Consider the following 26583-nt stretch of genomic DNA (forward strand, 5'->3'; position numbering starts at 1 on the left):
TACAACACAAGACACAATGTAGATTCTGCTCTGTTTGCTGGAATACTCGGTCTTTAAGCCTTTAAGCCTACAGTCACTGTGTAAGCCGTCTGTCCATTCTGAGGTGACAATGGTGTGAGGAAACCCAAGCAGACCGACCACACGGATAGGCCCTGAGCCACGTGAAGAGACAGACGCCTGGCCAGCCCCCAGCTGCTCCAGCGCCCATCTGCCTGCATCCACGTGAGAACGTCTAAACCAGTTCTGCCCAGCCAACTTCTTGAAACCCTGACCCTCAAACCTGAAACTGTGCGACATAGTAAAAGGACTGTTCATTGTTTAAGCGTCTACATTTGGGGATGATTTGTTACACGGCAATGGGTAATGGGAATAGCGGCCTAACTCCATTAGGCTTCAGAGAAGTGCCAATTATTATATATATATTGGGGGCGGGGAGAGAGAGAGAGAATGTGAGCAGGGGAGAGGGGCAAAGGGAGAGAGAGAGAATCTTACGCAGGCTCCAGGCTCAGCATGGAGCCCAACTCGGGGCTCGATCCCACAACCCTGGCATCATGACTTGAGCATCAAGAGTCAGATGCTCAACCGACCGAGCCACCCAGGCACCCCAGGAAGTGAGAACTAAATCCAAAATGGAAAAAAAAAAAAAAAAAAAAAAGAGCTATCACTACACACCCACCAGAATGACCAAAACGGAAAAGAGTGACAAGTAGGTGAGGATGTGGATCAGTTAGAACTTTCATACACTGCTGGAAGAAATGTAGATGGAGAAACCACTTTGAAAATATATTTGAGAGAATCTACTACAGTTGAACATAAGCATATCTTTTGTTTTTTGTTTGTTTCTGTCAGGATTAAAAATGTTTTAAGTTTATTAATTTGAGAGAGAGACAGAGATAAAGCACAAGTGGGGGAGGGGCAGGGAGCGAGGGAGAGAAAGAGAATCCCAAGCGGGCTCCGCACTGTCAGCATGGAGCCTGATTCAGGACTCAAACCCCCAACCGTAAGATCATGACCTGAGCCGAAGTCAGACGCTTAAGCGAGTCACCCAGGTGCCCCAGGATTAAAATTTTATTCTTAAGAGAAAATAAATTTTATTCTTAAGAGAAAATATAAGCCAGGTTTTCTTAAGAAAACCTACAGAAAACTGTAAGCATTCTGAAAAAGTTACTTGGTCTCATTTGAATAGAAAGCTGATAGGACCAAACTGTGATTCTGAAAATACTCAAAATGCAGGAGGACAAAACACAGCCTCCTTCCTGCTAAATTAATCAGGTGAACTAAGTTTGCAGCAAAAGCAGTGCTCTCAGTACAGGTGCTGAGTGAGCTCGGGGAGTGGGTCTGTGGCTCTGCACAGCAACAGAAGCTATCAGTGATTTGGAGCTCTATTTCTAACTTGCTTTTGGAAATATTTCCAGATGGGAACAATCATTTCTTTTTTATTTTTTCAATGTTTGTTTATTTTGAGGGGGGGAGAGGCAAAGAGAGAGAGACAGAGAGAGAGAGAGAGAGAGAGAATCCCAAGCAGGCTCTGAGCTCTCAGAGCGGAGCCCAGCTCAGGTCTCGATGTCACGAACTGTGAGGTCATGACCCGAGCCAAAATCAAGAGTTGACGCTTAGCTGATTGAGCCACCCAGGTGTCCCAGGAATAATCGTTTCTAAATATCAGTTTGCTGTCTCTAATCTTAACGAATGGAAGTAGCTCATCACATCCCCATGAGGATATTGCAGCTTGCTTTGCCTTTAAAATCAGAAGAGCTATTAATTAAAAGCTTATCTCCATGCCATTGTTTGGGGCGATATGCAGATATTAAATGAATAGTAGAAAAGGTCCCCATTCTACTTCACTCTTGAACCTTAATGAAACATAATGACAGAGGTAGGAAAGGAAACAACTTATATTTAACATTTTAGCATCATACATATAAAATGGGATGCTGGTAGGGCGCCTGGGTGGCTCAGAAGGCTGAGCATCTGATTTCGGCTCAGATCATGATCTCACAGCTTGTGAGTTTGAGCTTCACGTCGGCCTCTGCTGACAGCTCGGAGCCTGGAGCCTGCTGTGGATTCTGTGTCTCCCTCTCTCTCTGCCCCTCCCCTGCTCATTCTCTCTCTCTCAAAAATAAATAAATATTAAAAATGAAAAAAAATGGGATGCTGGTAATTGAAAATGTTTTCTCTTTTTCTTTAATTAATTAATTCCCATTCTGGGGTGAAAGGGAGAATGTTTAAAGGTGGACGATCATGGGTGCCTGGCTGGTTCAGTCGGTTGAGCATCTGACTTTGGCTCAGGTCATGATCTCGTTCGTGGTCTGTGAGTTCAAGCTCCGTGCCAGGCTCTGTGCTGACAGCTCAGAGCCTGGAGCCTGCTTGGGGTTATGTGTCTCCCTCTCTCTCTGCCCTTCCTCTGCTCACACTCTCTCTATCTCAAAAATAAATAAAAATGTTTAAAAAAAATTAAAAAATATATTGACACATGCAACACTTTGAATGAATCTCCCTAAGAAAATAATGACCCAAAGAAGCCAGACAAAAGAGTGCATAGTTTACCATTCCATCATATAAAGTCCAAAAAAAGCAGGTAAAGCTAATCTATGACGTTAGAGGTTGGTATGGAAGTCCCGCTTGGACAGGAAAAAGGGAGTGACCGAGAGGGGACACAGGAAGCTCCAGGGGATATTCTCGTAATGTGCTGTTTCTTGTCCTGGGTGATTGTTACATGGGTGTGTTCACTTTGTGACAATTGCCTTACAAGTTGTACATATTTTGAATGCATGTTGTCCTTCAATAAAAAGTCAATTTAAAAAACTTCCTACTACCCCATGACCCAGCAATTGCACTACTGGGCATTTATCCAGGGGATACAGTTGTGCTGTTTTGAAGGGGCACATGCACCCCCATGTTTACAGCAGCACTATCAACAACAGCCAAAGTATGGAAAGAGCCCAAATATTGATCAAGGATGAATGAATAAAGAAGATGTGGTATGTATATACAATGGAATATTACTCGGCAATCAAAAAGGATGAAATCTTGCCATTTCCAACAATGTGGATGGAACTGGAGGGTATTATGCTAAGTGAAATTAGTCAGAGAAAGACAAAAATCATATGACTTCACTCATATGTGGAATTTAAGATACAAAACAGATGACCATATGGGAAGGAAAGCAAAAAGAATATAAAAACAGGGAGGGGGACAAAACATAAGAGACTCTTAAATACAGAGAACAAACTGAGGGTTGCTGGAGGGGCTGTGGGTGGGGGGGTGGGCTAAATGGATAAGGAGCAGTAAGGAAGATACTTGTTGGGATGAGCACTGGGTTTTATACGTAGGGGATGAATCACTGGAATCTACTCCTGAAATCATTATCGCACTATATGTTAACTAATTCGGGCGTAAACTAAAAATAAATATAAAAATAAATATAAAAAATAAAAGATAAGCAAACTGCCAAAACAAAAACAAACAAACAACAACAAAACCTCCTAGGGGCACCTGGCTGGTTCAGTCCATTAAGCAGCTGACTCTTCTGATCTCAGGGTCATGATCTCAGAGTCATGAGATCGAGCCTTGCTTTGGGCTCAATGCTTGAGCATGGAGCCTGCTTAAGATTCTTTCTCTCTCCCTCTACACACCCCCTCAAATAAAGAAATTCTTTTAAAAACATAAATTAATTAATTAAAAATCTACTTGGGGCTCCTGGCTGGCTCAGTCAGAAGAGCATGAGACTTCTGATTTCAGGGTCATGAGTTTGAGCCCCATGTTCGGTGTAGAGATTACTAAAAAAGAGTAAATAAACTTAAAACCAAAAAACCCCCCACAAAAACACAAAAACCTCTAAGATTTGGGTTTCGTCTGGAAGAATGGACTTGATATTTGCTGAAATGGGAAAAACAGTGGAAGGAGCAGATTCAAGACGGGATCGAGACTGCAGTTTGGGACTTGCGAAGTCTAGGGTGCCTGTTACAGAAACTGGCAAGTAGGAGAGTCACTCTACAATTTAGTTTTTTTTTTTTAGTGTTTATTTTTGAGAGTGAAAGAGACAGAGTATGGGTGGGGGAGGGGCAGAGAGAGAGGGAGACACAGAATCCGAAGCAGGCTCCAGGCTCTGAGCCGTCAGCACAGAGCCCGACGCGGGGGCTCGAACTCATGGACCGCGAGATCACGACCTGAGCCGAAGACGGGCGACCAACCGACTGAGCCACCCAGGCGGCCCTAGTTTATTTATTTTTTTTAATTATTGTTTCAATGTTTATTTATCTTTGAGAGGGAGCATGAGCCGGGGAGGGGTGGGGTGGAGAGGGACAGAGGATTCAAAGCGGGCTCTGCACTGACAGCGGCAAGCCCGACGCGGAGCTCGAACTCACAAAGCGCGAGATCGTGACTTGAGCCAAAGTCAGATGGTCAACCAACTGAGCCACCCGGGTGCCCCTACAAGTTAGTTTAGGGACGAGGCTTGGCCTGGTCTTATGGATGGCAGAGTCACCACTGTGTAGACGGTATGTAAAGCCTTGGGATCAGATGAGATCAGTGAAGGAGTGAGTGTAGGCAGCAGAGAGAAGAGGTTCAGGGATTGCACTTGGGGCCGTCTATGGTTGGGGTTGTCCCAAGGACAAAGTGACACAGCTCATGTTGGCATCAAGCATGGCACTTACAATGTCCCACCTGGTATTACTTGCTGGCAGCTGGCTTATAAAGCCCCCTCCTAGGCATTCCTTTTTCCTTGTTATTTTTTTCTTCCGATTTTAATGTTATTTTCCAGTGGATTACTAAAATGATATGTATATATTTTACTTATTTAATTCCTGACTTAACCCTGTGAAGACAGCTACTACCGCTATTTTATCAAACGAGGAAACTGAGGAGCATGGGTGGGACGGAATTTGCCCAAGTCACACAGTGTCTGTGCCAGAAGCAGGACTGGAAGCCAGACTCCCAGACTCCACACTCCTGCTCTTTTCATTCCTTCCCGCTGACCTTCAGGAAAGGGAGGCCTGGCTGGCTGCAGTAGGGCCCAACTAGGAGTTGATCCTGGCTAGCCCTAGTGTCAGGGACGGTGGCTGGCCTGAGGAGATGAACAGAGCGGCCTGGGGAAAGGCAGCCAGCAGGAAAACAGGCAGGGGCCTTGCTGAAAGGGGTTTGAAGGATGCTGGAGAGGAGGAAGGGGCCGGGATGTAGGGGTGGAAGGAGAGGGGTGATGCATTCGCATCTGCCCTGAAGCCAGTGGACCCTAAGAGTGGAGCCAGGCCTCCATCCCCAGAGCCGGGAACCAGCCTTGGGAAGGGAGAGTAAAAAGTACAGGGCCTTTGGTGTAAGCCCTTAGAGACCTGCCCAGGCTGTCCCTCCTTACCTAAGGCTGCCACGTACCCAGGATGGGCAGAAGAGGGCCCAGTATGGAGACTGGGCTCCTGGAGGACACAGGTGATGCTGTTCCCTATGCCCTTGTGCTCATGACTTCAGCCTTGGGAACCGGATACGGGGGCACAGGGCCCACCCCCTTCCCTGCTATTCCTAGTCCCTGGGCCTGAGGGCCCAGCACAGAGGGGGTTAAGGGCCCTGGAACCTTTGCCTGGAGAAGGGGGCGGAGGGAGGGGGGCGTGGGGAACTGTCATGAGGAGCCTCCTCTGGCCTGATAATCCAGGCTGCCTATCTCTTCCACAGCAGCTGTGAGGCAGACAGGTTGTCCTGGTGGGGAGGGAGGGAAATAAGGGTCTGGCTGATGGCGGGAAGGATTTGAGGAGGGAGGGACATCCAGGCTCCCTGGTGATCTTTTCCCATCCAATAGCTCCCTTCATGACTGTGCCTGCAGACTGGAGGTCGTGGCCCGAGTCTGGACATGGGGGTTCCCACTGACCCAGAGAATAGGAAGTGGGAGCTGGTGAACAGACTTAGGGAGGTGTTGATTGGAAAGTTTCTATTTCTGACTCACTCTGTGCCTGGGCGGGTGTGCAGGGGTGCAGTATCGTGTGCGTCCGTAGAGGTGTCTGAGTGAGCGCACGTGCCCACGGGTACATGCCCCTTTAAGGGGGCGGGCAAGTGGGGAAAGCTCACTGCAAAGCCAGAAGAGAAGGAACCTGGCATTTGTTGAGCCCCTGTTAATATGTGAGCCAGGCTCTTCTTAGAAATTTTCACCTCTCCTGTCGCATTTCATCGACACAACAACCAGGAAAAGAAAACATTTTAAGCCCATTTATCTGATAAGGAATTCAAGGCTCCGAGAGCAGGGCAAGGGCCCAGGCACACGTAGCAGGTAGTGACGGGAGTCCAGGGTCTGACAAATCCAGAGCTAAGCTTTTCCCTTTTGGCTCTGAGCCCATCCTGGGCAGGTGGTCTGGAAGAAAAGCAACAGGTTCTCGTTCAAGCCAAGGATGATGTGTGATTTCAGGGCCTGTGAGCTCCACGCAAAGGCCTGGCTCACAAGCTGTAGGAGTCAGAAGAAAGAGGATTATTGCTGGGTTGGACCTGCCGGGGAAGAGGCTTACAAAGGGGTTGCACGTGGGGGGGCCTGGCTGGTAGAGCCAGCCGGTAGAGCACTAGAGCATGTGACTCTTGATCTCGGGATGGTGAGTTCAAGCCCCACACTGGGTGTCGAGTTTATTTAAAAATAAGCTAGGGGCGCCTGGGTGGCTCAGTCGGTTGAGCGTCCGACTTCAGCTGTCACGATCTCGGGGTCCGTGAGTTTGAGCCCCGCGTCGGGCTCTGGGCTGATGGCTGTTGGGGGGGGCTTCCTACACGTTCTTTCACTGCATCTTCCCAAGGATCTTGTGAGGTAGGAATTATTGTCATCCCCATTTTATTTTTAATGTTTATTTATTTTGGGGAGAGAGAGAAAGTGTGTGCCTGTGGGGGAGGGGCAGAGAGAGAGACCGATCTGAAGCAGGCTCTGCTCTGGCAGCAGAGAGCCTGATGCGGGGCTCAGATTCACGAACTGTGAGGTCACGACCGGAGCGGAAGTCGGACGCTTAACCGACTGAGCCACCCAGGCGCCCCGGTCATCCCCCATTTCAGAGATGAGGAGACCAAGACGCAGAGAGACGAAGCAAAATACTCAGAAAGACGTTACTGGTAAGTGGCAAAACTCAGGTCTGATTCCGCTGCCTTTGAAACTCAAAAAGGCCCCACAGACACACGCACAAAATCAACCTCATTTGTAGCAAGTTTGTGCACAGAACGCAGAGTCTGGAGTCTAGAGAGTAGTTGTAGTCCTGCCTCATCTCCCAATTTACTGTATCACTCAGGCCTGGGCGGCTCAGTTGGTTAAGTGTCTGGCTCAGGTCATGATCCCAGGGTGGTGGGATGGAGCCCCTCATCCGGCTCTGTGCTGAGCATGGAGCCTGCTTAAGATTCTCTCTCTTTCTCTCCCTCTCTTTCCCTCTGCTCTTCTCCACTCCCTCACGCTCTAAAATAAAATAATACAAAATAAAATCTTAAACACAAATAAAATTGGGGGCACCTGGGTGGCTCCATCAGGTGAGAGTCTGACTTTGGTTCAGGTCATGATCTCACGGTTTTTGTGAGTTCAAGCCCCGCATAGAGGTCTCTGCTGTCGAAGCAGAGCCTGCTTCCGATCATCTGTCTCCCTCTCTCTCTGCCCCTCACCCACGTTGTCTCTCTCTCTCTCAAAAAATAAACGTTAAAAAAAATTCGGGTGCCTGGATGGCTCAGTCGGTTAAGCATCCGACTCTTGATTTGGGCTCAGGTCATGATCTCACGGTTCCTGAGTTCGAGCCCTGCATCGGTCCCCTCGCTGATAGTGTGGAGCCTGCTTGGGATTCTCTCTCTCTGCACCTTCCCCTGCTCATGTTCTCTCCCTCTCTCAAAATAAATAAACTTAGGAAAAAAGTAATTTTACTAGCTGAATCTATTTTTTAAAGTATGTGTGCTGTGTATCTCTGTGTGTATATGTCTCTGTATATGTGGGCGTTACATACGTGTGCTGTGCACATGTGTGTCTGCGTGTCTGTGGGTTTCTGCTGCTGCCTTCCTGTTTTTCCTAGGGTCATGGGTTCCCAGATGCTGAGAGGTAGAGGAACCCTGAGGCTTTGGGGGTGATTTTCTCCCCTTCTCTGGGCCTCAGTTTCCTCTCCTACAGAAATGGATTACTTGAATTCCATGATTTCGAAGGATTCTTGCAGATCTGACCCTCCTTAACTTTGTTATTCACCATGTGGTCTAAGGACTTCATCCAAAGAAGGTCAGAATAAAAGAGTCACGGGCTTGATGCTACCGTGGCAGGGACTGGAATTAGACAGGAGAAGGCAAAGTTCCCAGACCAGTCCACATTGGCCTCAGGAAAGTCGTGCTTCTTGATCTGAAGCAAAAGCTCTTGGAATGCAAGACCACGTCCAAGGACCTGGATTGTGCCCTCCATCGCCATGCTGGCCAGGGAAGGGGCAGCGTCTCCATGTGACTTGCAGAAAGGAGGCAGAGGGATGGAAGGGCAGCCATCCAGGAGACAGCTCTGGGCGGGCAGTGTCCTCAGGTCCTACTGTGGCCCCTGCAGGCTCCTGATAAGCAGAGGCCTCCACCCTGATAGCCCCGAGTCTGCTTATCAGGGTCCCCAGACTACCCCACCCAGGCTCAGACTCTGTTCCAGCCCACACCCCGATGGCAGCACCCTCCACCCCAGCCAGGGCCACAGCCACAGGATCTCTGGTTGGCTGAGATAGCTCTTTTCTACCTCCAGGACCCTGGTTTCTGCCCATGTTCACCCTTGGTCTTGGGACTAAGCAGGGACTAGGCAGAAGCCTAAGCAATGAGTGGCGTAAATCTTGGCCTTGGTGCGTGAAGCCTTATTGTCTGTGGGGTCTCCGAGTAGAGGTGGCGTGGCAGCAGGAGTCACAGGACAGGAAAGGGGGCAAGGAGCAGACATAGCGATAATTTCTCACCTGGACAGAGTGCCTGGGTTTGTAAAGGTTCTTCAGCCATATTTCTCAATTCTTACAACTCGGGGAGCTATGTGTTGCCACCAGAGTCCAGGGAAGTGGCACTTTGTCTCTAGTTACGCAGCTAGTGAGTGCGACAGAGGAAAGGAGGAGGGAAGGAACCGGACACTGGCTGCACAGGTGCTCGGTCAGATCTGGGAGTTTGAGATGGGCACTCACAGCATCCTTGTAACCACCATGTGAGATAGGTGTGGCCCGCTCCCGTTTTACACATGTGGGAACTAAGCTGAGAGCGCTCCGTCCAGAGTCACAGAGCTGGATGCAGTGGACTTGGGACTGTCACTCAGGGCCTGTTCTTTCTTTTCAAGTTTATTTATTTGAGAGAGAGAGACAGAGACAGAGACAGAGACTCCACTGTCAGCGTGGAGTCCAACTCGGTACTCAGACCCATGAACCGTGAGATTATGACCTGAGCCAAAGCCAAGAGCCAGATGCTTAACCGACTGAGCCACTCAGGCGCCCCTGGGCCTGTTATTTTTAAACCTGGGCTCTCTCAAGGGCCTCAAGCAGCTTTTAAGAATATTCTATGAGGGCCACCCGGCTGGCTCAGTCAGTAGTGTGTGTGACTTGTGATCTTGGGGTTGTAAGTTCGAGCCCCATGCTGGGTGTAGAAATTACTTAAAAATAATAAAATTGAAATTAAAAATTAAAAAAGAATGTTCCACAAACTTTCGGATGTTCACCCACCCCTGCTGTTGCTCATCACTTGCGGCCTTCGGTGAGCCCCCGTGGGGAGGAGGTGAGATGGGAACTAGCTTCTTTGAGTCCCTCCTGGGGGCAGCACTAGCCTCATGCTAAGTGCTTTGCCAGTGGCTAGTCACCCAGCTCACAGCTCGGGACTGAGGACCGTGCTTATTGCTGTGGACAGAACACGAAGGGTCTGACAGAGAAGGCTCGCCTGGGAGTTACAGCTTTGTCTGCCGGTCTCCCCAGGCCAAAGTTTCTCTCCTCCCCCACATCACGCTGAGCTTAGCTCCATGTCAGACATTTGACACGCATGTTTATTTACTAGCCACTACTCCGTGGTGGAGATACGTTGGCGAACAAACCAGGCTCTCATGATTACTTGCTAAAGTGAATAATCACACAAATAAATGAGCCCATAACAGGGAGAGTTAACTAGCCAGGGAAGGCTTCCCTGCAGAGGTGATACTTACAGATGAAGAGGGAATAGGAGTTAGACAAGAAAGGAGGGGAGCCTGGCTGCCTCCGTCGGTGGAGCAGGCAACTCTTGATTTTGGGGCTGTAAGTTCAAGTCATGGTAGGTATAGAGGTTACTTTAAAAAAAAATATGGGGCGCCTGGGTGGCTCAGTCGGTTAAGCGTCCGGCTTCAGCTCAGGTCACGATCTCGTGGTCCGCGAGTTCGAGCCCCGTGTCGGGCTCTGGGCTGATGGCTCGGAGCCTGGAGTCTGCTTCCGATTCTGTGTCTCCCTCTCTCTCTGCCCCTCCCCCGTTCATGCTGTGTCTCTCTCTGTCTCAAAAATAAATAAACGTTAGGGGCGCCTGGGTGGCGCAGTCGGTTGGGCGTCCGACTTCAGCCAGGTCACGATCTCGCGGTCCGTGAGTTCGAGCCCCGCGTCGGGCTCTGGGCTGATGGCTCAGAGCCTGGAGCCTGTTTCTGATTCTGTCTCCCTCTCTCTCTGCCCCTCCCCCGTTCATGCTCTGTCTCTCTCTGTCCCAGAAAAAAAAAAAAATAAATAAACGTTAAAAATAAATAAACGTTAAATTAAAAAAAAATAAAAATAAAATAAAATAAAATATTGGGGCACCTGGGTGGCTCAGTCGGTTAAGTGTCTGACTCTTGATCTTGGCTCAGGTTAACATCTCACGGTTCGTGAGATCGAGCCCCATGTCGGGCTCCATGCGATCAGCTTGGGATTCTCTCTCTCTCTCTCTCTCTCTCTCTCTCTCTGCCCATCCCCCCCGAAGATAAACTTAAAAAAAAAATATTTTTGGGGGGAGAAAGAGAGAGAGAATGAGAGACAGCGCATGAGCAGGGGAGGGGCAGAGAGAGGGGGACAGAGGATCGGAAGCAGGGTCTGCACTGACAGACAGAAGCAAGCCTGATGTGGGACTCAAACTCATGAACAACAAGATCACGACTTGAGCAGAAGTTGGACGCTCAACCAACTGAGCTACCCAGGCACCCCTAAAAAAATCTTTTAAAAAACCCCAGAACAAAATAAAACAAAAAAACAGAGGGAAGAGCACGTGCCAACATTCTGCGACAGCAGGAAGCACAACACCTCCAAGGAACTAAAGGGTTTGGTCTCTCCTCCCACACCCCATCCTGGCTGCATCTGCCCCTGCAGAGGAGGGTATAACTGCCTCCCAGCATACAGACCAGACTGTCTAGGATGGGGGCTGGGGGGGGGGGAGCAGAGAAGCAGATATGTCCTCCAGTATGGGGTCTAAAATAACAGAGACCCTGCTTGAGGGAAGGGTCTACTCCAGGAGTCTCGCCTTCCCCAGAGGCAAGAGAACCGAATACTGCCAGGCTCTCACTGAGTCTTGAGCTCTCCACAGGCCCCTACCCATTCTCTCTCTTTTTGAAAAAAATTTTTTTAAGTTTATTATTAAAAAAATTTTTTTTAATGTTTATTTATTTTTGTGGAAGAGAGAGAGAGACAGAGCACAAGCAGGGAAGGGGCAGAGAGGGAGACACAGAATCCGAAGCAGGCTCCAGGCTCTGAGCTGTCAGCACAGAGCCCGACGTGGGGCTCGAACCCACGAACTGTGAGATCATGACTTGAGCTGAAGTTGGATGCTCAAACGACTGAACCACCCAGGTGCCCCTAAGCTTATTGATTTTGAGAGAGACACAGTGAGCGGGGGAGGGGCAGAGAGAGAGAGGGGGACAGCAGATCTGAAGCAGGCTCTGAGATGACAGCAGAGAGCCAAACTCGGGGCTCGAACTTGAGAACTTCAAGATCGTGACCTGAGCCAAAGTCGGATGCTCAACCGACTGAACCACCCAGGTGCCCAGGCCTCTACCCATTCTCATGCTGGCTCTCAGAAGAGCTTGGAATTCACCTGCCCTCAAATCACCAGCAGAGCCCCACCCTGGCCCCCGGCCCCACACCCAGGAAAGCTTGCCATGGCAGAGGTGGGCAAGAGGTCTGACTGCCTAAGTCTAGTCTCCTTGGGCTCAACATAAATATAGGCAGGGGCCCGGGAACTGAAATTTAAGCCAGAGCTTTTCCCAAGAATTCAGAGATCCAGCTGTCAGGACCCTCCCTGCTTTACAGACGTTCAACTAACATTCCCACTACCACCACTGCTGCTGCCACTGCCATGGTCAACAACAGCCTCCACCAGGGATGGGGGGGAGGGGGAGGTCTGTTCTCCCTCTGCCCAGGCCCAGCAGATAGATGACCAACTTCATTGGGGATAGGAGCGAAGCACAGACCCTAACCTTAGCAAGGATACTAGAAAGGGCCTAATAGGGAGAGGGGATAGAGACCCTTGTTCCAAGGGGTCCAGCAGGGAAAGGGTTAAGAGGAGGGGCTCTCTAGAACCCGGGAAAGTGCCCCACCCAGGGGAGGGGCCAGTGGATTAAAAAGCAAGCAGTTTGAGTGGAGAGGCAAGGACAGGGCCTCCCTACCTCTAAAGGCCTCCACAGTCTGCAGTTCCAGCTCCAGGTAAGTGCCCTCTCCTGGGCCTGTCTGCTTGTTGATGTGACCACAGGGAAGCTTCTGCCTCATTACATCATCTCTGGTTTAATTCTGGTGCTGGGTCCCCGAGGAGATCTCAACAGACCTGAGCTTTACAGGGTTCTCCAGGCCAGTCCCCTTGCCTATGCAACTTGGGCCGCCCTTGACCACAGTATCAAGGGGTTGCCGGCTCAGGAGCTATGGACCAGGGAGGGGGAGATCTGGGTGTCTAGCACTGGCCTATCCTGCTCTGCCCTCGGCCCCTGGCTCTCCCTGCCACAGTCCCCTGTGCCTGCTGCAGGATCCTGGCTGGGATATCATCATATACTGTAAGTTTGTGATGAGATACTACAGTATAGATGATGTACTAGTCCGGGTACCCCCAGCTCTGGAGCCAGACGAGGAGGGCAGGGGATGCTGCAAACCCACGGGGCTCGCCGCTCAGCCTATCACAGCCTGCTGACCGCCAAGACACTTGGGAATGGCGAGGAAACCGTTACCATTACTGAGTTTAGTAATGGTAACGGTTCTCTTGCTGCACCCAGAAAACGTGCCAAGAAGAGAGCTCAGGACCCTGGAGCGGAACACTGGAACACTGGAAGGGAGGGAGACTCCAGCTCAAACAACGGGGTGGGGGTGAAGGAACGGGTTAAGTTTTCTCTTTCTTATTCTAAAGAAATAAAGATGAGAACCAGTATGCTTGTCTTTCAACTTTATTGGAATTCGAGACTAGGGGGAGGGATGGGGCGAGAGGCACTATCTCACTTAAGACCCATAAGTCCTTACACATGGTTTCAAGGTAGAGGAACTGAGGGGATAAGAAAAAAAAAAAAAAAAAACCTCTCTGCTAACAAGTGGCACCTGAGAGAGAAACTCTGGGTTCATTGCCAGCTGGAAGCAGTGTGGTATTGTTCCCACCAAAGAACCAACTTCTAGACCTAAGCAGCGGAGGCCCGAGGCAGAGGAACTACCTGAGAACTGAGCTAAGGTCGGTTCCTTCCTTCAACGGGAAAAATGGCCAGGCAGGGGCTGTGCAGACTCAAGCAAGGTCAAGTTAGTCAGGAAGTGTCCATGCCCCTTACCAGTCCCTGCAGGGTCTGAGCAGGAACCATTCTGGTCAGTGGCTCCGGCCAGCAGCTTTGATGCCTTGGGAGAGGCAGCAGAGTGGTCACTTGAGAAGCTTCACAGAGAGGCGGAGCCGAACATCGCAGAGAAAGATGTCCATGAGGTCGCGGCCCACCTCCTGTGCAATCTGGGAGATCAAGTGCCCCTTTGGACCAATGAGGATCTTCTGAGGGTGGAGCAAAAGAGAGGGCCATGAGGCTGCTCTCGGGGCTCTAAGTGCTAGAGGAGAACCCCTGCTTAATAGACCCCTAGTCCCTTCTCCAAGCTTAATCCAGCTTACCACATGAGATTCTTTGGGTACCAGAAGCTTCTGTTCGATCACCAGCTCCCCGCTTGGCCCTTCCTCCCACACCACTGTCCTCTGCACAGGGAGATACCATGATTAGTCAGACAGGCCTATACCCCTACCTCTCTGGGCCCCAGATAGCCTATTCTGGGTATGTGGCTGGTGAAGAGCCCCTAGACCCCTTCACTGTGCCTGCACCTGCTGCACATTGTAGGGTATCTCCTGGGGCAGGTGCTCTAGTAGCTTCTCTCGGATGGTGTTGGCACAGATCTCCTCAGGTGTCTGGCTGGTGAGGACTCCGCTGTGGAACTCCCAGGGTCCTGGCCGGGCCTGTGCCAGGAGGTACTGCTGTGGGTACAGAGAGGGTACGTGGGGCAGCTCAGTCCCAACCAAGACTTTCCTACCTACTCACTCTTACTTCCGGGAGGAACTGTGAGGCTTGTCTTCATATGGTGGAAATCAAAGGACAGGCTATGGCCAAGGCCAACTGACCTTTAGTATTTTCACATCTTCCTGGCTTAGGGCAGACAACATGAAGATCTCCTGGAAGTGGGGCCAGCCAATCTTCTGAGGGCCTCCCACAGACTGTGTGTTTGGGCCCTTAGCTGCGGGGCCCGGGCAATGAGTGCCGGCCTGTGAGCGAACAGCCTCCCTCATCTTGAGCTTCTTGCCGTTGACCACACCTTCAGTGAGGGCTGCTGTGAGCTCCAGGAGAATGGACTTCTGCTTCAGGCAATCTACCTGGGCATGGGGGATGGGCAGAGGGTGGGGCGGTAGTGAGATGGGCACCTGAGAGGAAAGTAGACCCCTCCTTCAGGTAGGTGGTGCTCACCTTGTTCATGACAAGGATGCTAGGGACTTGGGAGAACTGGGTCAGGCACTGGAGCACTTGGGGGCTGAGCTGGTTCCGAGTCCACTTGTCTGAGACGTCCACAAGAACCACAACTGGAAGTTGGCAGGGTGGGGAGGAGGACAAAGATATGACCACTCTTTCTTCACCCCCCAAAAAGACCCATGATATGGGCTCTGGCCAACCCCCATCCCCCAAACTACCAGGAATGAGAGAGGCCATGACCATGTAAATTGGGCTTCAGATTCCCATCATGAGTCTAACCCATATCAGCAGATTCCATGCTCTTCCACGGATCTTCCAACAAAGAAAGCTCCAGATGGTGCCTGAGGGACAAACATAGGTCAGGAAGGGTTTTATGACTGATGTACTCCTGATGAGGAAGAGGGTATAAGGGGGTTTTCCAGTCCCTATGACAGAATCTCCCCGCCCTCTCCTCAACACCTTTCCCTCTACATACCCATTTCCACAGCTATTACCTTTTCTGTTTAACAGGGCTGATGAGACCAGGTGTGTCAAGTAGAATCTAAAATCAGGAAAGAGAGATGCCCAGCCCCCCAGATGGAACACTTATGACTGGTGAGCGAGAGAAAGGCCATCCTTGATGTCAGGAGCCTGCCCCCACTCTTGGCCAAGCTGACTTTAGATTTTCACCCTCCAGCTTTGTTTTGGTTCTAGATGGGATCCAAGAGAAAGATGATGACTGTGAATATGTGGAAGATTAGAAAGGAGTGAAGAGGGAATGAGATCTTTCTGACTAGATGCCAGAGGTGGAAGGTAGAGAGAGAACTGCATGAGGCCTAATGGAGAAATGAACCTAAACATCATTTTCTTCATGTCTAACTGTAAGGGGGACCCTCTTAGGTTTACCCTCTGTCCTATTTGCTGGACTCCCTTTGCAGGTACCCACCACCTGAGCTTCCTTCTCTGTGATGATCCCCAGAGCTTGGCAACGAGTGGTGTGCACCTTCTTGGAGACAGGGAACACCTGCCAGAAACAAAGAAGTCCCAAGTGAAATCCCAGATCCCTCTAGAACAATCCATAAACAGAAAAGAAGTGAGAGATGAAAAGGGGGTTAAAGATTGAGCATACTTTTCGGCCCAGCAGCTGGTTGGAGAGTGTTGACTTCCCTGCATTCGGAGCACCCAGGAGGACCACTCGTAGGACCCGGGGGTTCTCGGGCATATCAGGACGATGGACCAAGAGGAGATCCTGTTCATCTGTGGGGGGGGGGGGGGGGGAAGGAGGGGAGTGAGAGGTAATGCAATATGGATCCTGTCAGGTACTCAGTCCTACCCACCCACAGAGGAAGTAAGGAATATAAGATTAGTGTACCATGTTGAAGCTGAGACCTGGCTTTGAGATTTAGTTTGCCCGTTAATTTGTTTATGTAATTTTATTAAGTTCTCTAACTTCTCTAAGCCCCTTAGTTTTCTCACATGTAAAATGGAGATAATATTAAACAACACCTACTTATAACCTTCTTTTGATGGGGCACCTGGGTGGCTCAGTCAGTTAAGAGCCCGACTCTTGGTTTCAGCTCATGATCTCACAGTTCGTGAGTTCAAGCCCTGTCAGGCTCTACACTGACAGTGCAAAGCCTGCTTGGGATTCTTTCTCTCTCCTTTCTCTGTCCCTCCCCTGCTTGCTCTCTCAAAATAAATAAACATTAAAAAAAAAAAAAAAAAAACAACTTTGGGGCACCTGGGTGGCTGTCAGTTAAACATCTGACTCTTGATTTTGGTTCAGGACATGATCTCACCGTCCGTGAGTTCAAGTCCAGCATCGGGCTCTGCACGGACGGCATGGAGCCTGCTTAGGTTTCTGTCTCCCTCTTTCTCAAAATAAATAAGTAAACTTAAAAAAAAAAATAACCTTCTTTTGGCAATTGTGTAAAAACAATCAGCACAATGCCTGGCACTTAATATTCAATTACTGTGTGGAACTGTACTGTAGTTGTGCCAGGTAAATCTATGTACATGTATGAAAGTACATCTAGATCAGATAAAGCGAGAAATCCCTCCAGCTCTGACAGTCTCACCTTATTAAGGGTGTTATGAAGGCTCTGCAAGCTTTCTCAGTATTTCTAAGTAGGAGTCCCTTATGCATTACAATTACCAGTTTTTGTATCCAGACTCCCCACCAGACTGTAGTCTATGCTACTTGAAGATCAGAGAGTGCTGTTTCCTGGGTGTAACTCAGTCTCTTGACAAGTAGATGGGCACTAATCGGATCGAGTTTGCTTCCCAAATCCCAAAGCCACAATTGTGCTTTGCCCATGGCCCTTCAATCTCCTGCTTTTTGTAAGCGTCTCTGATTGTGATCCTCTGGCTCCAAAAGTTTTAGAACCTGGTATTTCTCTCCTGTGAGATCCTTCACGGCTCGCCTCTCTTTGGGGACCTCGAGATCGTTTTCCATAATATAAGACCAAAGATGATATCCCCAGAGAGTTTCCCTGACTCGGAACTTTAAATGCTAAAACTGTGACAGTCCGGGACAATCTATCTGGGCCCTTTACCTCTGTGTATGGACACGGCGGGAGGATGAGAAGTCAACGAACTGTCTGGCTGAGCGAGTCCGAGGAAGCGGTCCAAGGCTGAGCTCTGGCCATATCGGCGAGAGGCGGAGGCCAGACGGGGACCAGAGAAGGCGGCGCCCGCGAAACAAGACACGCACCTCCGCTGACAGTCCAAGAGCGAGGAGAGGCCGGTCACCCACCCCCTCGCGGCGTCTGGGCCCAACTGCCGGACCCCTAACACCGCCCGAAAGAACATAGCAGCGCGCCGCCCGGGAGCAGCCATTACAGCCGCAAGGCACTCCGGGAACTGGCCAGAAACGCACCTAAGAGTGAATAGAGCAGTGGAAAAGCGAGCACGAGAGAGCTAGATTGGCCCAGAGAGCGGAGACGCACGGGATGCCGGAGGTGGGATGAAGGAGAAACTGCTTTGGAGACTGACCGAGGCTAAGGAAAATCTGTATTTAGAGTTTGTGTAAACATGATGATTGTTTTGGACTCCTATACACAGGCTGCTTTCTTCCTCTCCTGCCAAAGTTTTGTAAAAGGTTCTTCTAGCCCTGCCTCCTGGGCGACTACATCTCCCATGAGGCCTAGAGGCAGAAATCTTTCTCTTAGCGCAAAACTTATCGCGGCTGGAGAAACTGACGCATCTAAGGAGGAAAGGTCGTGGAAGTCGGAGCGGGTGCTGTTCCGCTGTCCCCCTAAGGGCCTTTTTGGTTTTCTCTAGCCTCAGGCTTGCAGGATCCTCTCCCAGTGCCACCCCTGGCTTGGTCTAGCGGTCGGCAGCGGCCTCCACTGCCACCCAAGGAGTAGTCAGTCCGTAGGTCTGTGTTTCCGAGGAGCAGCAGACGCGATTTCCCTTCTGTAAACCTCCATAACCATCTCATCTCAGAGACCATTCCTTTCTGGAGAAAAAAGAGGGTCTGTGAAGGGAGAAGCTGCTTAGTCACCTACAATTCCCCAGATTGATTCAGTGGCCTGCAAAACTTGGTATATCTTAGCTGTTTGTGGCCTTAAGCCTTATTCATCCTTTGAAGCCTCTGGATTAAACTCTTGAAATTGAAGAGAGAGAGAGAGAGAGAGAGAGAGATGTTGGCGGGGATTGGGGGAATGGGGATTTACTCAGCATATGCTATGTACAGGCCATGTCCAGGTGCTGGGGATACATGAATGAAGAAAATGGACAAAAGCTTCTTATCACAGGACTTGTGTCCTGGGGACTGTGGTGGGAGGGTGGTGAGGGAGAGAGAGAGAGACATTTGTTAGTGACCTGACAGGAACTGTCTAGTATCGTGGTCTGGGTGAAAACCTAAATAGAGTGTATTGAAGAGAGAATGAGAGGTGGGGGCCCCTGGCTGGCTTAGTAAGTAGAGTGTGTGGCTCTTGGTATCAGGCTTGTGAGTTTGAACCCCAGGTTGGGTTGGGCCAGAGTTTTATTTATTTTTTTAATGTTTATTTATTTACTATTTTGAGAGAGAGAGAGAGTGTATGTAAGCAAGAGTGAGGGAAGGGTAAAGAGGGGTGGGGAGCGAGAATCCTAAGCAGGCTCCATGTTGTCCGTGCAGAGCCTGATGCGGTGCTCGAACTCACAAATTGTGAGATCATGACCTAAGCTGAAATCAAGCTTCCTGAGGGTTAATGGATGCTTAACTGACTGAGCCACCCAGGCACCCCAGGCTGTAGAGCTTTAAAAAAAAAGATATAAGATCTTTCTGAGGGAGCAGAGCAAAAGGGAATGGTAATAGAAAGGGGGGAGAGAGAAGTGGAGTTAAAGGCTTTTTTTTTTAAACAATTTTTTTTTAACATTTGTTCATTTTTGAGAGACAGAGCATGAACAGGGAGAGAGCAGAGAGAGAGGGAGACACAGAATCCGAAGCAGGCTCCAGGCTCTGAGCTGTCAGCACAGAGCCCAACTGCCTGCCTGCCTGCCTGCCCCTGCAGGGCTCGAATCCACAAACCGTGAGATCATGACCTGAGGGGAAGTCAGATGCTTAACGGACTGAGCCACCCAGGCACCTCTAAGGCTTTTCTTTTTTAAGATCAGAGATTTTTTGTTTGCTCATGGCATTGACAAGGTAGAGAGGAGAAAATTGATGATATAAGACAGAAAGGAGAGGATTGTTGGGAGGATGGTGGAAACCAGATGACTGGGCTGCTCTTTTGGGAATGGCAGTGGAGTGTCCAGAGAAGCCCTGAGTGACACAGGATTGACAGAGACTGGGCAGCCAAAAGCACTGATGGTTTGCAAATAGCGCCAGGCTCCAGCTTTCAGGCTGCCTGCTCTGTTAGTGGAAGAAATAACCTTTCTGGAACACGATATTCTGGATGTTCTTTGGGCACCCATATGCCCAAAGAACAAAATATCACTAAATATAGGACAGCTGGCAATCAGAAAAATATGAATATTTTTTCATCAACAATAAGGTGAAATGCCATTTCAACTGTAATTAGGGTGAAGGGCAACTTCAGGTTAAGCAGTGGTTGAAGAGTTTAATTAAATAAATGCAAAATCACCCAAAGAACACATACTAAGTACTACAGCACTGGCAACAGGTAACACCTTGAAAGAATCCCTGGGCTATCATGAAAACATAGAGGAAATATGTCAGTCAAAGTGCCTTATTAATTCTCTTCTTTCCCAGAGATTTTCCCTCAAAGGATATTGCGGGGGAATTTTGTATTTTGTGAGATTAGGAGAGAGGTTAATCAGATGAAACAGACTGCCTAGGTTCATATGTCAGCTTGCCACTTATCAGCTGTATGAATTTGGACAAGTTATTTCAACTCTCCAAGCATCAGTTTCATCATCTGTACAATGAAGAAAATAATAACAAACACATCTTCCTAATATCATGTGTTCATTTGAATCTAGGATTTGGAACAATGTAGGATTTAGAAAAGGGTAGGCTCTCAATAAATGTCCTTATCTTAAGGCTAATTGTTTTACCCCTTCCGGCACCTTGTTACATGAATTATTCTCTTTTTTTTTTTTTTAATTTTTTTTCCAACGTTTATTTATTTTTGGGACAGAGAGAGACAGAGCATGAACGGGGGAGGGGCAGAGAGAGAGGGAGACACAGAATCGGAAACAGGCTCCAGGCTCTGAGCCATCAGCCCAGAGCCTGACGCGGGGCTCGAACTCCCAGACCGCGAGATCGTGACCTGGCTGAAGTTGGACGCTTAACCGACTGCGCCACCCCGGCGCCCCTGGAAGTCCTTTTCTAACTAGGTGTCATTGTGTGTTTCTCACTAAGATAATACAGTGAAGATGGTGGAGAGACACAGATGGATTTTAGAGATTTAAGGAGATAGCAATTGAAGGATGTGATTAAAACCCCTCAATGGCTTCCTATTACAACTAGATTCATCCAGTGTCCTTGCATACATTGAGACCTGCTTCTACTCTCAAGGCTGCCAGCACATTAGCTTTCTTTCCATCTTTTGAATATACCAAGCTCATTTCTGCCTCAGGGCCTTTACATCTGCTACTCCTGCCTTCTCTGTTCTTCTAGATTTGGCTTCTGCCCCCTATTGAGGTCTCAAATGTCACCTCCTCATAGTATTTATCACTACCTGCAACGATCCTGTTTCAAAGCCTGAAATGCTCTATGAGCCTCATTAAGAGTCTTCACAGTCTCACCAACCTCTCATGGCCCCAATCTGAACAAGTCACTCCTTTGCTTCACTGCCCTCAGAATAAAGTACAAACTAACTTGGCCGTAACTGACTTTGCTGATCTCATCTCTCACTTTCTCTCTTTTAAAGTTTATTTTTTTAGTAATCCCTACACCCATCGTGGAGCTTGAACTCACAACCCTTAGAGCAAGAGCTACACACTCTTCCAACTGAGCCAGCCAAGCGCCTCCACCAGTCTCGTCTCTTGTCGTTCCTCTTTTTCAGCTCAACTGAAAAATTTCCAGTCCCCCAATTGCCTGGTAGTCTTTCTCACTTCCAGGTCTCCCCAGAGGCTGTTCCTTCCATGATTGGTTAAATTCTCTTTTAGGACCCTTTTTTTCCCCTCCTGTGATAAGGCAGTTTATAATAGAGTGAGCACAAAGATTGTATTTCTGGGTTTGATTCTCAGGTCCATTATTTACTGTGTGCCCCAGGGCAATGCCCCAAGGTAGGTAACTTCTCTCTTCTTCAGTTTCCTCATCTATAAAATGGGGATAATCATAGTACCCTCATAGGGTTGTTGTGATGATTAAAAGAATTCACATGTATAAAGGACTTGGAACAGTGCTTGGCACATAGTAAATGTTATTCAAGTATTTGATGTTTTTATTATATGTCCCCTACTAGACTCTAAGCTCTATGAGGACAAAGATTCCAGCAGGAGACTGACTGTGGTGATAGAGTTAGGAAAGTCCAGTTCCCAGAAGATTCAGGGTCAGCTTTGGCCTTCTTTTTAGTATTCCATTCATCAGAACATAGTGTCAATATTAATTCTTCCTCTTTTCTGGCTCTGCAATTCCCCCATGGTGCCAAATGTGCTCATTCCAAAGGGTAATATTTTTGCAAGTAATGACAACTATTCTAAGTTAGGAGCTAGCCTCTGGAATTAGTCCTGGGCCCCACCACCCTACTCTTGTCACCAGTTACATTTTACTGTATGTAGGTCGAGAGATGGGAGGCAGTTCACACACGAGGCATGCACTTTTGTGTAGATCTGCTTTTCTAGGGACAGATTACGCTAATCTATATACTTTTCCCACAGCAACATATAGGTATGTACGTAAAAGTTACATGCATCTGATGAGAAAAAAATCCTCAAACTCCTAGGTGCTAGAGCGAGTAACCTCATTTCTTAGTGACTTGAGCATTCCATTATATGCATTTTAAATTAGTAATCTGTAATTAGAAATATTAGTGACACTCCAGTTTCAGCATTCTCAAACTTTACTCTAGGGCCTATTCTTGCTTCTTTCCAAAGAAGGAAAAAATTTCCTTAGTCTTAGATTAGGACTTTAAATATTCATATCAGATCCTGGGATCAGGAGTAGCTTTTCTTTCTCCAGAAGTACAGAGAATTTAACGCCTTTCACAGAAAGAATGGAACTGCTTTCCTCCTCCAACCCCCTTCTCTTCCTTGATTTTTTTTTGCCTGACATTATATCTTGGTCCCTATCTCTGCAAACTCTGGGCTATAGAGGTAAGACTGGGCTAGAGGTGGGATGAGGGTCATGGTGATAAGGAGAGAGTTTAGTTCTGTATCTCCTCTTCCCTTCTACTGCAGTGCATTGCCCTCAGCTGTCAAATCTGTATTGCTGAATTTCCAAGACTCAACTGAGCCTAGTATTTTTTTTTTTCTTTTTAGGTTTGCTTATTTATTTTGAGAGAGAGACAGCGAGCGCAGCAGAGGGCCAGAGAGAGAATCCCAAGCAAGCTGTCAGCAAGGAGCCCGCGCTGGGCTCGAACTCATGAATAGTGAGATCATGACCAGAGCTGAGATCAAGAGTCCAGCGCTTAAGGACTGAGCCACCCAGGCGCCCCTAACCTAGTTTCTTGTTCCACTATGCCAAGGCAGCACAGTGGTCTAGGGGCTGATGGTTGGGTCTCCATGGGCTAAAGGTCTAGTTTTTGTTTACCAGTTTGCAAAAGGGCCAGGCTCTGTAGTGAGAGCTGTAAAGTAAGAAACTATAGGCCTGCAAGTTCCTCGATGGCACATATGAGATGCCCAGAACATTTCTGTCCAATAAACAGTATGCCCTTGATAAACAGACTGAACTTTGCAGTGTCCCAAAGAAGTTTAAGTGCCGCCTTGACAAGATCCCCAGGGCCTTCTGAGCACCTCCTGGCCAGTAGTGTATTCTGGGATGTCAAAATTACCTCTTACACAATTACCTCCAATGTATTCTAGATGTGATCGTCTTTTTGAAAGAGATCCAAGTTCATTATCAGTCACCTCAGAGCACCTGCATTCGGGCCTTTAAGTGCAAGTAGGATCCAGAATCCTGGAAGTGTCATTAAGTCTATGATCGAGGTCCAAGCGTTTAGTAACCCTAGGCAAAGTAACCCAGAGGCCTTGGACCTAAGGGCGGCCATCGAAGCCTGAAAGCCTAATCGGTCCTCGAGGCCAGCGGCCATGTCCACCTGAGACTCAGGGGTGCAGAGCATCAGGCACTGAAGAAGACGCCTCGGCTCCGGCTACGCATGCGCGGGCGTCCATAGAGGGCCCCGGTAATCCAGGCTGCGCATGCGCAAGAGCGGCTCCCGGCTAGTCCCGACGGCGGCGGCGGCTACTGAGGGGCCGGGGCGTGGAGTATCGGTGGCGGCGGCGGGCAGCAACGGAGCAGCCATGAGGGCCGGGCCCAGTCACCGACAGTGAGTGATGGTGGAAGAGGGGTGGCTTGGTGGAGGGATACCTCGACTTGGTAGGGGGGTGGGGGGTGGGCTCTGCCTGCCGGAGGCGAAGGGGCGTGGGGGAGGGACAGTTTGAGGTGATGATGGGAGAATTTGGGGCATAGGTGGCCGGATCGCCAGCGCCAGGGCTGGACCGCTTGGCGGAGGGAAGGAGGTGAGTGCGGCAGAGTGAAGGAGCCCACGGCAGGGGCAGTGTCCCGCGCTTCCCCGTTTGTCATCGTCCCTTCCCCCAGGAGCTTTCGGTCGCCTCTCCCTTTCCGCTTCTTTCAGAGAATGGTCGCGGGGGGAGGGTGGTGGAGGATGAAAGCCTTGCTGGAGCTGAAGAAGCTAACTCTGATCCAGGCAGGGAAGGCTGGTCGCCTAGAGTCATGGGCTTTTCTGGGCGGAGGATGGGAGTCAGGAGCCCTCTGTTTAAAGCTGGGAGGGGTCTAGGGAAGAAAGCTAGGGGCTTAGAGTCTGACAGGTTCGAAACCACGTCCACCATTGATAAAGCTGATAGATAACCTTGGGCAGGTCCTACTTAACCTTTCTGAACCTCTGAAAGATGTAGTGCTTCGGTGGGCTATTGCAAGCATCAATGTACGTGATTGAAATTGTGTATGAAAATTGTAAATTGTAGGTACTATACCGATGGTACTATTGTCACCAACAATATTGCTGGATTTTAGACCTTATCGTTATTAGTAGAGTGATTGATTTCTTTGTCAAGGCGAAGCATATTGTTTGTAAAACCTCAATAGGCACATATGTGCGTTTTACGTAGGCACAGTAGATCATGTGCAAAAATACCAGTTTGTGATGTGACTAATTAGCCATCAGACTTGTGTAGGAAAAATACCATACTCTTGGGCATTTTTACAAATGGTGTGTAGCTCCTTACTCAAAAGGAAGAAATAAGAGAATGGAGGGCCAATCTGTTAAATGCTTTGTGAACATAGCTCACTCAGGTTCCTTGTCTTGTAACACAGTTGGTACTAATGTGCTTTATTAGGAGTCGAGAAAACTAGTTTGAGACAAGCTGGGAGGGCTGCACAAAGAGGGGTGTGCAAATACAATTTGCTATTTTTAAATTGTATAAAAGTTTTCTTTTGCAAGGGAGTCTCTGGTTGCCCCAAGGGCTGTGTCTCCGTTTTGTTTTGGAGGTCAGATAAGCATACAGCAGCTTTCCAGCTCCACTTTTTGTTATGCTGCCTGTGGAACCTCCAGGGTGGAGTGTCTCTGAGAGAAAGACAGAAGCAGCTGTCCAAGAGGTGGCTGGTTCTTTTCTGAGAGGCTGAAGGAGCACTCCTGAGGCTTTGTTGTTGTTCTTGTTATTTAGGGTAGACAAAGCAGAGGACAGAGTTAAACTGTGTGCTTCTAGAGAGAGAAAATGGCTTTCTAGCCACAGCTTTTGAAAGAGGTGAAACTTCTTTCAAAAGGACAGAATGAGATGGATGCTTCAGCTTTGCTGGCCCTAAAGATGAAGAGCTTGAAATAGCGAGGCCTTTTGGAAATTAGTGAGTGATTTGTCTTTCATCTGAGCAAAGGTAGGGAGTGGCTGTACTAGGTCCTTGAAGATTCACAGATAAGAACAGTGAATTATTTTATAGGAATGGGGGAAATGAACCCTAGTTGTCTTTAACTTCTCCATCTGGTAAAATGTGCTTTACCTCTTTTTCTTGGAAATATACAGTGATATATCATTTTTAATTTTTTGCTCTAGTTCCTTGGCTCTCCCAATAACTGCCCATAACCCCAATTGTTCTTTTTTTTTTTAATTTTTAATGTTTATTTTTTTATTACATTTATTTATTTTTGAGAGACATAGAGCACAAGTGGGCGAGGGGCAGAGAGAGAAGGAGACACAAAATCTGAAGCAGGCTCCAGGCTCCGAGCTGTCGGTACGGAGCCCTATGTGGGGCTCGAATCCACGGACTGTGAGATCATAACCTGAGCCAAAGTTGGACACTTAACTCACTGAGCCACCCAGGTGCCTCCAACGATTGTTTTTTTTTAGAGGATAGTTTTGAAAGAAAGCGCTTGTTACTGTTGTCATAGGGCATTTACAGAATACAAATTTATTTTGTCTTTGGTCACCAGATGGAACCTGAAGTAGAGGTATAAAAGTAGAGCTGGCTTAGTTGTCCTATTTTATTTTAATAATTGGACATTTATTTTTAATTTTGTAATGTGTTTTTCCCTCTACTGAAAATTTCCATTGGTTCAAATGAGTCCCTAATGCCATTCATGTCATGTTAAAATGATAGAAGCTTGTTCAGTTGTGATGAGAATTTCCTGTCCTCTCTATTCTTTTTCCTATTTGTGGTTATTTTTATGTGGTAGATGACTTACCAAATGGAGAGTCTTCCCTTGGGAGAGACGGCGTGGTCAGTGCCTTGATTACCTGTTGTGGGAGCAGTCTATCTAAAGTGGGGATGTAAGGACTACTCATGAATCTCTGACACAGCAAGGGCTAAGAAAAAAAAAAAGGAATTAAAGGTTACTAGCTCATTTTTATTATGATAAAATGAATAATTTTTTATAAAGTATCTTCTGCTTCAGAGGAAAACTTTTTTTTTTTTTTAAGTTTATTTATTTGTGTGTGTGTGGGGTGGGGGGGTGGTGGTGGGGAGAGGGAGTCCCAAGCAGGCAGCACAGAGCCAGATGCAGGACTTGAAGCCACGAACCTGAGGTCATGACCTGAGCCAAAATCAGGAGTCAGACGCCCAACCGACTGAGCCATCCAGGTGCCCTCAGGGAAAACATTTTAAAACAGTCTACTTAAAGACAACATATGGTGTTAAAAAAATAATAAAAAATAAAAACAAAATTATGTGTTTTTACCTTTTTTTCTTTGAATAT

At 48.3% G+C, this 26583-nt stretch overlaps 2 protein-coding genes and 1 long non-coding RNA gene across 3 annotated transcripts in view; 2 read left to right on the plus strand and 1 right to left on the minus strand.

Annotated features, from left to right (window-relative positions):
* Positions 1-12539: 12539 nt before the first annotated feature.
* Positions 12540-17880, plus strand: LOC147574169 (uncharacterized). The gene is made up of 4 exons (XR_015243967.1): positions 12540-12587; positions 13145-15439; positions 15539-15637; positions 15763-17880. It is a non-coding gene; the product is annotated as an uncharacterized LOC147574169 (long non-coding RNA).
* ERAL1 (Era like 12S mitochondrial rRNA chaperone 1) lies at positions 13297-17662 on the minus strand. Its single transcript, XM_025917098.2, has 10 exons — positions 17380-17662; positions 15954-16081; positions 15771-15848; positions 15340-15386; positions 15125-15186; positions 14843-14955; positions 14503-14751; positions 14209-14358; positions 14005-14085; positions 13297-13890 (listed from the first exon to the last, which is right to left on the minus strand). Exons 1-10 carry the CDS (start codon positions 17660-17662, stop codon positions 13768-13770), a joined length of 1314 nt encoding a protein of 437 aa, XP_025772883.1. The 3' UTR covers positions 13297-13767.
* A 5583-nt stretch (positions 17881-23463) lies between the features above and the next one.
* Positions 23464-26583, plus strand: part of FAM222B (family with sequence similarity 222 member B) — a 76780-nt gene continuing 73660 nt past the window's right edge. The window contains exon 1 of the mRNA XM_025917127.2: positions 23464-23703. The gene's annotated coding sequence lies outside the window, so the exon portion shown is untranslated. The remainder of the gene's footprint in view (positions 23704-26583) is intronic.

Source organism: Puma concolor, chromosome E1, assembly GCF_028749965.1.
Source record: "Puma concolor isolate L17-30 chromosome E1, mPumCon1.1.hap2, whole genome shotgun sequence".
Lineage (NCBI taxonomy): Eukaryota > Metazoa > Chordata > Mammalia > Carnivora > Felidae > Puma > Puma concolor.